Genomic DNA, 13275 nt, shown 5'->3' on the forward strand with positions numbered 1-13275 from the left:
TTATGCTCAACTGAACTGAACTGACGTGAACAAAAGAAAACTTTTCCAATCAATTTTATTATTAATTTTCAAAAGTTTTATATCTTTTATACATATACATGTATACAGGGTGTTTCCTTACACACAAATGGCTTAATTGCAAGAGATGATTCCTTGTACGGGAAGAGAGATGGTTCGATTTTCAATACAAATTAAGTCATTTATTCTTCAAATCGAAAAAAGTAGGAATTGGCGCGTTTCAGGTCCTGATTAAAAAAAAACGGCTCTTGGTAGACGAAAAACCCTTTTAATATAATATTCGTTGGATAATATTAATATACAAGAAATAATATAAAATAATTTTACAAAAACTTGATACAAAGTAAATTCATTTTCCAACAAATGACGAACTCAAAATTTTCGAACCAATTTTAGTTAAAATTGTTGTATCACAGTAGATTCACATAAAAGGCTTTAGTGAATCTCGTCTTCTTATAAGACAATCTACGACTGGTGTCTACAATCAGAGAATTGAATAGGTATAAAGCTTAATATGACTTCTATAAACTGTTTAAAAGCTAATATGCGTTTTTAACAGAGAGTTAGTTTATACCGGATAGACTGTTTCTTCAAACATCCTTCTATTAGATTTTTTTGTGTTTTTACCCAACGAATTATATGCTGTATTTATGCCATTGAGAAAACACTAGGGTTTTAAGAACGACTGGGTCTACGTCTCAGTGCCACTCGTCAACTACGACGAACAAGTGCCGTTTACCACCCCTAAAGCAGATCCCAACGGGTTACAACAACAACAACATGAAACTCCATGTGTAAAAAACGATAGTAATGTGTGCACTGTCCTCGTATCTTTGTAAAACTTGAATATATCATTATATACTACATTTTGCTTGAAAATATATAAAAAACTATATATAATAAATAAAAGTACTTTTTATATTGATTTTAAATTGATTTTTTTTAAATATTTTAAAATTTTTAGTATGTGCGCTTGTCTTTTGATACCCGTCCAGAACTCTTGGTGCAACTCTTTACAAAAGAATGGAATCTGGAACTGCCTAAATTACTTATAACTGTACAAGGTGGCAAAGCCAATTTTGAACTGCAACCAAAGCTGAAAAAGGTAAGCGTGTTTTAAATAAAAGTTGAAGTTAGAAAGAAATTTGGTATAAAAGAAATTTTTTTAAGGCATATTGACATATTACTGACATATTGATTACACAGTCTGACAATTTTTTTTCGTAGTCCTATTTTAAACACTCTGTCATTTAAGTATAATATGAGTTAACTAAAAAGACTTTAGAATGGTATCTCAAGAAAAAAGTGGAATAAACTGGTGAACTTTTTCGTGTGACAATTTATTTAGATTTTTTACATCAGTGAAGCGTGAAACATGTACTAAGTATAGGTACTACAACACCTGGTACTCCATAAACTTTTCATATTATCAAACACTGCAGTTTAATTGCAGGTGTCTTTCACTTAAAAACTTAGGTTGTAATTGTCATCCGAAATCGGGTAGTGTGCCTTCAAATATTAATAATGAGCAATAGCACGCAACGAAAAGTCATCATATGAGATACTTGAAACGCTTATTTCATGATAAATTAACCATAAAAAGGATTCGTTCTCGTTGGATGCCTCAAAATCTGGCAAAACCTGAAACCAAAATAGAAAGAAGACTGCTCAAGATTTAATGGCACTGCATTGAAACTCTTGTATAATATTGTGACAGGTTAAGAGTTACAAATCTATAAATATCAGCCTTAAACTAGAAAGCTGTTGACATGGAAGCATGAGTGTATCATAATAAACCATCCCCAACAAAAGTTGTTAGCAGTCCAAATATTTCAAAATGAATTGTTTGCTGGGTTTTCGGAAAAAATAGATATGTCTTTTCAGTCATTAGAGCAACGTATAACGTTCATTTTTAAATGATAGATCTTAGTTTTATTTTCCAAATATACTTGTGAGATGAGAAATTCAACCGCTATCACGGCAATATGAGCTTTCATATATTGATTTTTCGAGCATAGTTCGAATTTACTAATAAAGTTTTGATCTGGCACCTAATGAGTTCCTCTTTTTTATGCTCATCAACAATACATTTCATTGCCAATGCTTTTTCCTGGCAAAACTAGTCATTGAATCATTTCAGAGAATGTTTTCGTAGTATCTGGAATTAAATTAAAAAATGTTTTGATAAAAGTTTGTCCGAAAATAAAAAGTTAATTTTTATGAGCAAATCACTGTTTTTTTTATTATTAAGCCCCATTGAAAATAAAAACATTTCCCACTTATGTATGATCTGATATCATTATCGCAAAAATTACAATACTATATCATACTATATACACATCAGAAGAAAATTTTATCACTTATTGCGCACTCATTGTACTTTTGGTAGTGGCCTTTGATCTGTAAGAAGTTCTACTGGGAGAGTTACCATATGAATCTGGCTAAAACACACAATGAATATAATAAATCTGAAGTGAAAATGAGAATTCATACAGTATTCTATTCAGTTGGACTATAGTCAGAGTCTTTAACTACTGCAGCGATTAACTACAGTTTAATTATATGTTGGATATGAGTCAATACTACTCGCTCAAACCATCTTCATTATATCATTTTAACAATACGTTTACAATTGCTTAAAGTATTCGCTGTTATATTCTTGTGTTCGTAACTTTGGAAAAGGTTGCCAACTCAGATTAGCTGATCGGCAACTGACACCACATCATTTACCTATGCTACTGAGGTTAAATAATTAATTGATTAATGTCTAATAAAGTAAAAAATCAACTACTCCCAAGAGCATAGTAAAAAGTATGTTTCTTATAATAGTCATTTATACATCAATTTATAATCATTAATCAATTTTGTGTAATGCCTCTTGTTTTCTACTAATTGCTCTCAAGTATTGTTGTAGTCACTGGCAGTCATGGCAAAGAATTTCTCAATTTTTCCAAAAAATTATTTAAGTCTTTAGCATGTGCTTCTGATTAATTATGCAGTGTTGGAAAGTGTTTAAGTGAAATTGTTTAATGCACTCATACGATTGTCTATTTAAACACTACTTTATGTTCATTGACACTGAATTAATAGTAGTATTCAATTTTTATTAAGTTTCAAATTAAATGATAATTATATTAAATGGAAGCGTTTTGACACTTCACTACTTTTATTAATTAAATGATAAGCAATTGTATGATGTGAAATTATCACATAATAAATTAACAGGTCATATTGAAAACTTTGAAATGAATTATAAAAATTTAAAAAGTGAATAATTAACCTATATATCAACAGCTAACAATTTATACATAGTATACATATAAAAATCCCCAACAGTATAAAGTATACAGTATAGAGTTAAAAACAAATTATACATCTCTGCACATCTGCACACCTAAGAGTTTTGTATTTGTCAAGGTGGTAAGTCTATAGAACTACCTCTAATTTTTTGTCAAAATCTTTTAAGCGAAAATAAATCCTAGTACGCTAATGATAAAAGCTTAGTACGGATTTTTTAATATGAAGAAGGAACCCGGTGGGGCGGATGTTGACACATTGGGGTAATATGGGGAAAATTTAAAGAGTGGCTTATTATTCATTTTCATATCATAAATTAGAATTGAAATTTTTGATTTAGAAAAAAGAACTGCATAATCTATCAATCTGCTTTTATTCAATAAATAAATAATATAGGGACTGCACCTTCAACTTATATATGCGTTCGTGTTTTTCATCTTTAAGCAACATATTCAATATTCCGTGTAACGTATTATGCACTGAAGTAGTACTATAATCCATTACTCTAGCTATCAATCTTGTAGATTACGTTGCTAACTCAATGTGATTTACATATGTATATAACAATAAATAAGATAAAATATTTAACATAACTTAAAAAAAGAAACATTTATTAGCTTAATTGGATTTGCTTTTCAAGTACCTGAAATGTTATCCTTACAGATCTTACGCAGTGCATCCAGTACGATAGCTGAATCTTGCGTAATTCATAATTTGGCGAACCATATTTTTAGAGTGATTTCTCAAAATCACGTTCTCGCAGTATTTTAAGTGTCTTTTTTTATTCTGCAGGATTTGATTCTAGACAAATATGTGCATTGGTAACATGTCAAGGTACATTACGAATAAATTGTACATACACAATTTCTTTTCTCTGGATTCGAACTACTCCGATTGTAATAGTTTATTAAATTATTGCCAAAATCTTATTGCTTCCAAATAAAACATGTTCAATCGAAGATGAAAAATATTATTCCATAAATTTTATACTAATATGGCTTAAAATTTTTTGCAATTTTCTACCATATAAATATAAAATATGTATAAAGTATTCGCAACTGAATAATATATAGCCAAATAAATTATTACTTTAACTGTAGCTAAGACTTATAGTGGCAAAATTGAAATTATGAGCCAAAATGAATTCATTCGAATAAGAATAGAATTTATGTAGTTTTAAAAATATTTATAAAGCAAAATCTGTAATGAGTAAAGGGTTTTTTAAATATAATGATAAATCAAAATATTACAATAAAAATTTATATAGACTTTATAAGGTTATATTAATATTTTAAGCATGTTTGACACATAGTAATTTATTAAATAATTAATAAATATTATTATTGACCATTATTTAAAAAATATTAATTATATTGTACTTAACAGTTGCATTAAATATTCCAAATAATGAAATATAAATTTACAAAAACATTCCTTGAGTGTTATATCGTCATATTAACTAATCAAACTAAAGATTTAACTTAAAGTTTTGTACATTTTTTATGATAAGTAATCCATATTTTACAAACCTTTACCTTTAACTTTTAAAGATTAACTATTTCAAACAGTTTCGACTAATGCACAGCAGTGTGTGTCCTCTTTTTATATAAAATCCATACAAAATTCTTACAATATCTAACGAAATCCTTAGAAAAATATGTTAATAAGGTGCTTTATTTGCATATTTTTAATGAATCTACTGACACGAATCGATCTCAAAATGATTCCGGCGTAATTAGTATTTCAAATTTGATTAATTGATACATAAATAAATGTCTAGAACAAAATCATTTTGGGCACGAATCTGGGGTGTTTGTCAGATTAGCTATAATTAGATGACTATTTCTCAAAGCAATTATAAAAGTAAATAATACGTTGTGACTATTTTTTTTTTTATTTTTTAAAGCCATAATTTCGAAAGCGATGGAAAATGGCTGGTAGCTAATAGTTGATATGCCGCTAGCATAAATTAAAAACGTTACTAGTTCACTGCTTTTTGAAGCCTTGTTATCATATACACTACTTGCTACTAAACAAAATTCTCACCACAGTGATAACTGATATTTAATAGAAATTTAAAAACTACGTTTTTTTCTGGACGTCATCAAATTGGCCTATTAATATTGAATTAGAGAGAAAGAGCTTGTTTGAATGATAACGCACATCGAATAGTGATTTGAGTTCCTCAAAACTCTTGGATATGATTGGAGAAATATGTGTTTGCATGACAGTGTGAGGATTTTATAATATTTAAGGATGTTTCGATATAATCTAAAACATTTTCTACAAAGAAAACTCAAAAGTATTGACTACATCAGCTGTATTAGTTCGAAGAAAACATGTTGTATGATTCTTCAGAGAGTACTCTTACATATTTATTATATAACAGATATCGATTACTTTTAAGGCTAAAATAAATGAAAAACAAATAATGATGGAACTAAAAGAACAGATCCAATATTGACTTGAAATATTATCAAAAGCTGTTAACAAAAAAAAAATCATTTTAAATACATTAATTTAAATCAATTACTTCTTGAAACATTTTTATTTGTTTATTTTGTAATCAGTGATTACAATCGTTTTAATAAAAAATATGAATTATATATTTGAATTTTTATTATATTGTATATTTTTTCACATCTTCCAGATTTATACAAATATTTATATATTTTTAGGAAATTCGTAAAGGTTTATTAAAAGCTGCCAAAACAACGGGTGCTTGGATTTTCACTGGCGGCACAAATACAGGTAAGTTAGTTTTTTTATTTATTTATTATTATGTTTTTTATTCTTATAATTGTTATTGCAATTAATATTATAATTATTATTATTTATATAGAGGCTAATTTGCACTGATATCTATTTTGATGATAGAGGTTAGTTTACACAGAATAGATCTATTTTGCATAGTCCTGATTTGTGATGATGTATGTTCAGATTTGTGATAAATTTTAAAGTTTTGGGTTTGTTATTTTAAAGATTATACAGAAGTATAACAGTATAGCCAACAGGGAGGCATTCACAATGAATGGTTTTTAATCTTTTAAAATTTATTTCATAAAATTTGAGATATAAGGCATTAGATATCTGCGAAAATGAGCCAGTGTATATTGAAGCCTATATGCATTAAGATAGTGCGATTTTTGACATCTTTGTGAGTACAAATTATTAAGAAACAATATGTTTATGTCGTGTGCGAGTTCGAGTAAATTGATGGTAAATAGTAAATTATGTCGGTATAGCAGCGAATGTTGGTATTTACCAGAATTTCGAGTAGAGTAAATTAAATAAAAATTAGGTGAATTAGGTGTTACTATTGTGAAAGTTTCATAAACTGTTTAATAAATAAATATATGAATTTAAAAACTTTTAACCAAAAATAATAAATAAGTGCAATAAATAACATAAGTGTAGTGCAAAATATCCTTAGAAAATTTTAATTTACTTTACCTCAATTTACTCGAACTCGCACACGGCGTTAAACTGTATTGTGACTCCAGTGCGCATTTTTCAAAATAGGTTCTTTGCTGGGTTTCGTCCGTGTTAAAGTGATTATTACTATATTAATTTTAAATCAAATAACAAAAACAAAAGATTCTGAGAGTTGGAATTGAAAACATTGTGTATTAAAAAAATTTTGAGCTATAAAAATCCGATATCATTTGTTAAGAATAGGTTTAGGTATAATGTTACACGAACCCTATCTATCACTACTTTAGCTATGAAAATGAAAACTTTATTTCGGTTATTTTTTTAGGGTTCTATTTATCTTAAATAGCTTTCATTTAAGTCCATATGCATTCAAGTGCAACCAGAATTTTTCTCTCCAGCACATATTTTTCTCTAGTGTATATAATTCGTAAGTACACTTTTGAAAATGTTGGACTTATCATTTTCATCAACAGTCAACTTACCCGATTGTGTACTTAAAAAATATATGTATTTTTTGAAAAGATTTCATATGTACATACTTGGGTATGTTGAGTCCACGTTTATATAAAAATCTTTGGGTGTTGAAACATGTGTCAAAAATAGTCACTAATTAATTGTTAAATCAATGTTGCCATAATATCGTGCATAATCTCTATATCTTGAACTATATGGAAAAAATATGTCCTTTTGATATGTCTTCGTTAATTTACTTAAGACTTCTTTCGCTTTTAACTTTAAACTTCAAAAAAAAAAAAAGATTGAAACATTTGATAAACTTTAACTGTTATTTGTTTTCGTTAGCTTTTATCGAATTTATAAGGAATGGGATCCTTATCACTATTCGGTTTATTTAACAAACTTTAAATTTCCTTACCTTTTTATTGTAAATATTTTCTTAAAAATTTTTATAGAATTCGTTGAATAAACTAATAAATTGAAATTAAACAGAAAAGTTTTAACATTAAATTTGCTTAGCAATATTTTTATAATCATATACTACTATGGATAACTGAATAAAAGTATTAAAAGTGGAATTTCTTTAGAAATTTTTAAAATTCAAGGAATATTTTTTCATTTAAATTCTTGGAAGTCCTAAGAAAACTTCGTGGGTTCATTTTTTTTACTTAAAACTAATTTTCTCTGTATGATATTTTCTTCATTTATAAGTTTTTCTTATTTTTGTTGCGTTTTAATTTGTTTTTCATTTCTAACCTCTTTACCACTTGTCTCACTTTCTCACAGCTTTTCTCACTTTCTCACCGTTTTTTCACACTTTCTCATCGTTTTTTCACACTTTCTTACATTTTTTCTCACTTTTCACGTTATTTCACACTTTCATTTTACACAATTTTGCCTGAAACTTTAATAAAAACTATTCTACTAAATAATACTTGCAGGTGTTACGAAACAAGTTGGAGATGCGTTGTTATTGGAGGGCCAACAGCGTTCCGGACGTGTTGTTAGCATTGGTATTGCACCGTGGGGCATTGTGGAACGTAATCATGAGTTACTCGGCCATAATCGTGAGGTGCCTTGTCATAGCATAAGTTCCCCCAGGTGCGTAGTAAATGAAGCAATTAAGTTTCTAAACGACAAGTTCATACTAGACAAAGTGTTTCCATTGGCAGCACTGCTGCCGCCATGTTAAATTACTTGTTAATCATACACCGCAGGGCATCCTGTTAGGATACATAGAACTAATGTACAGTGAACCCTGCACGTGTCTGTTATTTTTAAATTTCAAAAATAACAAATTCGAAATTTACCAAGTGATTTGTAGTTAATATTAATATTGTATATTGTATTTTATATTTAATAGATCAAAGCTAGCTGTGTTGAATAATCGTCATGCATACTTCTTGTTGGTAGACAATGGCACACAAGCCAAATATGGCGCCGAATTGATACTAAGAAGAAAATTGGAAAAATTCATCTCAAATCTAAAACTACATCCATGTAAGTTTTTATATTTATAAATAAATTCTTTTTTATTTAATTTTATTGCGTACTAAAAAAATATATTTGGTATATGTGCTGTGTTCAAAGTAATATTTTATAATGAAAGAGAAAGCAAATATTATTGATAGCTGATGAAGGTTTCTACATATATATATGCAGGAAATTTAATGCTGCAATCGAAACCAATTTCCCAATTTGAATGCAATGACGTTCCTAGCTATATCCATGTAATAAACTGTTTTCATAACACCGTCTATAACATTCCTAGGGTTATCGTATTTTTTTAAAATTACTGAACTGTCAATAGTAACAACTCACAATAACAACATATGTGTGTAAATTATAGTAAATCTGTTCGGAGTTGTCGCACTTCAACGTACAACATTTTTTATTAGATTTTCATTTTTATTTGCACAGAAAATAACTAGATTTTTATGTAGTACATATTTCATTCCGGAAACAGGTGCACAAATGTCACGGCTACAAAATAAAACTTTGTACAAACAATTTTCTATAAAGGAAATTGGAAATGTATTTATTTGTAGTACGAACTCACGAACTCTAAACTAAGCATACACGACTTTGATTAAAAGGATTTTCAGCTTTTATATAAAAGTATTGTCAAAGTTATTAATAAAGATTTATACAATGTGGTACCAAAAACAAATCTTTGCTCAATGACATCTGCGAACGGGTTGCAAAATCTGCATCGAGAGTGCATACATATTTTCTATTAATCATAAACTAACTACCATCTTGCACAACTGAACTTCCGCTGACTTGTCAAAACATTTGTGAAACTTAAACTTTCTAAAGTTTTAAACAATAATAAAGTGCGTTGTCGTATTTAATCTCACCATGTTAACATTTTCATATAATACACAGATAGTCCAATGGTAAGCTCTACGACGGTATAAACTCAAAATGTCTAAGTCATTCAAAGAGCACAGCATGCAGCATGAAAGTGTCCTTTCAGTGCTAAATGTATGTGTATTTGCTTGCACATTGAAAGATATATCTTGTATGCGTAACAAATTGTGTGTATCCTTGCAATTACTGCAATTTGTGTACGTTTAAAATTCCTTTTTTCCTCGTGCTCCTCTACTAATTGCGTTAAACGTGTCAACCTTTGCCGTTACGAAGGACTTCACACTTCTTGATTTGGTTTTTATGTCATTTTTTTCTTACTTTCAGTTACACATTCCAGCACACCCGTGGTTTGTCTTGTCATCGAAGGAGGTACGAATACTATACGTGCAGTGCTCGAGTACGTGACAGATACGCCGCCGGTACCTGTTGTGGTATGTGACGGTTCTGGTCGTGCTGCCGATTTAATCGCTTTTGTGCATAAGTAAGTGAACCCTACTATATACTCGTATTTAACATTGAATACTTAAAATATATGTTAAAGCTAGAAATAATTTATTAACGTGTATGTATTGGTAAAACTTAAGAAAAATATTTGTAACGACTGGTTTTCATCATCTCATGATTTAAACATAAAAGTGTAGATTCTCGCGTATTCAAATCTAAGATATGGCACTATAAAGTCTTATATTGATTGACAGAAAAATAAAAAAAATGTGAGTTAGAGAAAGAAGAAATAGCTTGGTGGGTACATTGGAAAAGTTGAAGAATTAAGTAGTTATATCATCTTCATTCCATTACGTTCCCAGCGGAACATTGGGCCATGACAAACTTTTACCAACTGTCACGATTTCCTGCCAGGGCTAATATATAGTTATATCATATTGTTATATTATGTAGTAACGTTATATAGTTATATTATATAGTTTTATTGCGTGAATAATTTAACGTATCTGCATCTTAGACTGGTTTTGAACCAATTTTATCGACTTTCTTAGATTGTAACCTTTGTTGTTTAGCTAGCAAAAATAAAACAATTTTCTAGAAATATTCTATATTTTGCTCGCTAAGAAATTGGACAGATGAATGTTCAGAAAAAATAAGAAAGAGCCTGTTTACTTTATTTGGTAATGAAATTATGCGCTAAAGCACATGTCATTTTGTCAAATAACTTGATCATTAAGGCAACATAACTCTTATTGTAAGAATAATGTTTACAATAACATCATTCATCTGCTGTTATTAATAGCAGTTACCGGTATCACTCTAATTTTGAAACTGACTATTACCTGAAAATGGTAGGCAATAAAACTTTATATTCTTGTGTTTCTCGAGTTACATAAAGCATATAACTAAATAATTGCTTGAACTTAGTTTTATAATCAACGAAAAATTTAGATTAATTTTAAAATTTAAAATTTTCTAAGAGTGGGATTGCCATTAATGATGCAGCATCCAATTTCTGTGTCACCAAACATATGTATTTGAAAGATCTCACATAATCTGTTACTACTTAATGATGCAGCATCAAATTTCTGTGTCACCAAACATATGTATTTGAAAGATCTCTCTAAATTTATTCATTATTATAGAGGGTTGCAATTGACATTAAAATATGAATATAGATCCTACGCGGATCCTTTAAAGTTTTAATACAGAATGAAAAGTGAGAAAGTATCATATCCATCTGCGACAGACCGATAAATTTTTTTTTTTTTTGAGAATTTGAATGATATTAGCAGCATATAGAGTTGTTTTACGTAGTTGTTTGCCAGCCTAACCCCACAATGTTATGAACACACTTATATAGATAATGCGCCAATAAAAAAAATTCCAACGGTTTTAATTGAAGTTTTATATTTGTATATAATTTTTTCCGTATTGAGAAGTGAAATCTATCTAAACCTCTATTGTTCTTTGGATCATATCACCCCGTTGAAAAATGCAACACTACATTGATACTCTTCTTTTGTTATTTTATTTTTTAACCACAACCATCTGACACTCCATAACGAAGCTAACGTAGTGTTTAGAACCATCTAACTCCTTACCCGCTGGAGGACGTTGGTATAGAATACATACTCGCATTAGTTTCTTTTAAAGTTTTGATGAAGAAATTATCATATTCCTATAAGACTAAACTGTTATGAGGAAGTAATAAACTTCTTGTTTTTAGTATTAATGTGGATGTTTACCGTTTACCTTTAATATTAAAAATTTTAACTTAAATAGTTATTTCTTTATTCTGATGAAGTATGGAAAGGAAATGTTAATGAAAGTATTGTTGATTGGTAGCTATGACATTTTCCCAGCTTTCTGACAGTTAGTAGATTGTTTTCTCAACAACAGTCGTATTATATTTTGAAATCAATAATGAATTGATACTATGAAATCGATTGAATCCTACTTCAAAAACGACTTTCCTCATTAAGTGAGATCGTTGTTAAGCTGAAAAGGTAAAGTTTGGGCCATATGAAGGATTTAGTAAAACTATCCAATCGTTATTACTAGGACAGGTTTTTAATTGGCACAGCAATGTGCAAGCTGGCGTTGTTAACTCTGCAAACAAATCAATTGTTGTCTGTTTCGTCTAATCTGTTTTAGTTATATTGAACATTAGCAACTCATAATAGATAATAGCTTTTTAAAATCAGAAAATGGATTTCATAACAATGACTGTATGAATATTGAGTTGGTTGGTTGGCTGGGTGAATATAATTATATTATTATAATTATATTATTTAATTATAAGATTAATTTTTCTTTTATGACTAATAATTCGTAATAAATTGGTACTTTTTTCTATAGTGTTAATGATACATATCAGACATCATACATTTTGGTCTTTAATTGAATATTTTATAATTTTTATACTTTTAAATAAATCCTACTGATTTAAGCCGCTTGATTTCAGCTGATTATGTTACGTCTAATATATGCCATTATTTTGTAGAATAATGTTCTCAATTCTTTATTTTTCAAGTTTTTTTGTTAAGTTGCTCTTTAGTTTTGATGTCGAAATCACCACATTTGAAACTTTGGCACCACTCCAAATAGTGTTTTCATAATAACTTTGTCACCATTCCGTGCTCTTTTGTATATTTCCATTAATTTTTTTTTTTGCGGAGAATTCAAGCAGAATTTTCTGTCCAAAGTAATTAGCAAATGTAATATTTATATCACAATATATATATATTTTTATGTATTATATATAGAGCCCCACTTATTTAATTTTTGCGTTTTTTTATTATTTATTGTACCTCAGCTAATATGTATTCCTCTTAAGTAACAAATTTACATTATATCTAAAATTCATTTATGTAAATATTTTTCTAAATTTTTTTGTATCTTTTTACATTTTTGACTTTAAAAATTAATTTTGAAATGCTTCTTATATTAATATTTCATTAAATTTCGAAAGCATGTCCTCGCCCTCAGCAAAATTTTGGTAGCCAATATTTTAAGTCATTTTCTGTGTTGGGACATTAACTAAATGAGCCATTCCTGGTTTATTGAAGCTTTGACAACGTAATTTGTTCTACTGAACCAGTAAATATTTGTTTTATTTTTTTAATTAAGCTTTGGTTTTCGTTTTCCTTTGGCCCAAACAGACGTACAAAACTCTAATTCCCATCTTCTGATGGTATTAAACTCAACCACATCCAATTGGAATTATTTGCCTCACACAACTCCCCACCA

The 13275-nt window shown here is 28.8% G+C and overlaps 1 protein-coding gene across 1 annotated transcript in view; it reads left to right on the forward strand.

The window, feature by feature from the left end:
* LOC119674792 (transient receptor potential cation channel trpm-like) overlaps positions 1–13275 on the forward strand; it is a 32825-nt gene that overhangs the window by 792 nt on the left and 18758 nt on the right. The window contains exons 2-7 of the mRNA XM_038085947.1: positions 690–812; positions 983–1123; positions 5994–6066; positions 8148–8307; positions 8570–8706; positions 9904–10060. Of these exons, the coding sequence (XP_037941875.1) occupies positions 690–812; positions 983–1123; positions 5994–6066; positions 8148–8307; positions 8570–8706; positions 9904–10060 (791 nt within the window). The remainder of the gene's footprint in view (positions 1–689; positions 813–982; positions 1124–5993; positions 6067–8147; positions 8308–8569; positions 8707–9903; positions 10061–13275) is intronic.

Source organism: Teleopsis dalmanni, chromosome 2 (genome assembly GCF_002237135.1).
Source record: "Teleopsis dalmanni isolate 2A chromosome 2, ASM223713v2, whole genome shotgun sequence".
In the NCBI taxonomy this organism is placed as follows: Eukaryota; Metazoa; Arthropoda; class Insecta; order Diptera; family Diopsidae; genus Teleopsis; species Teleopsis dalmanni.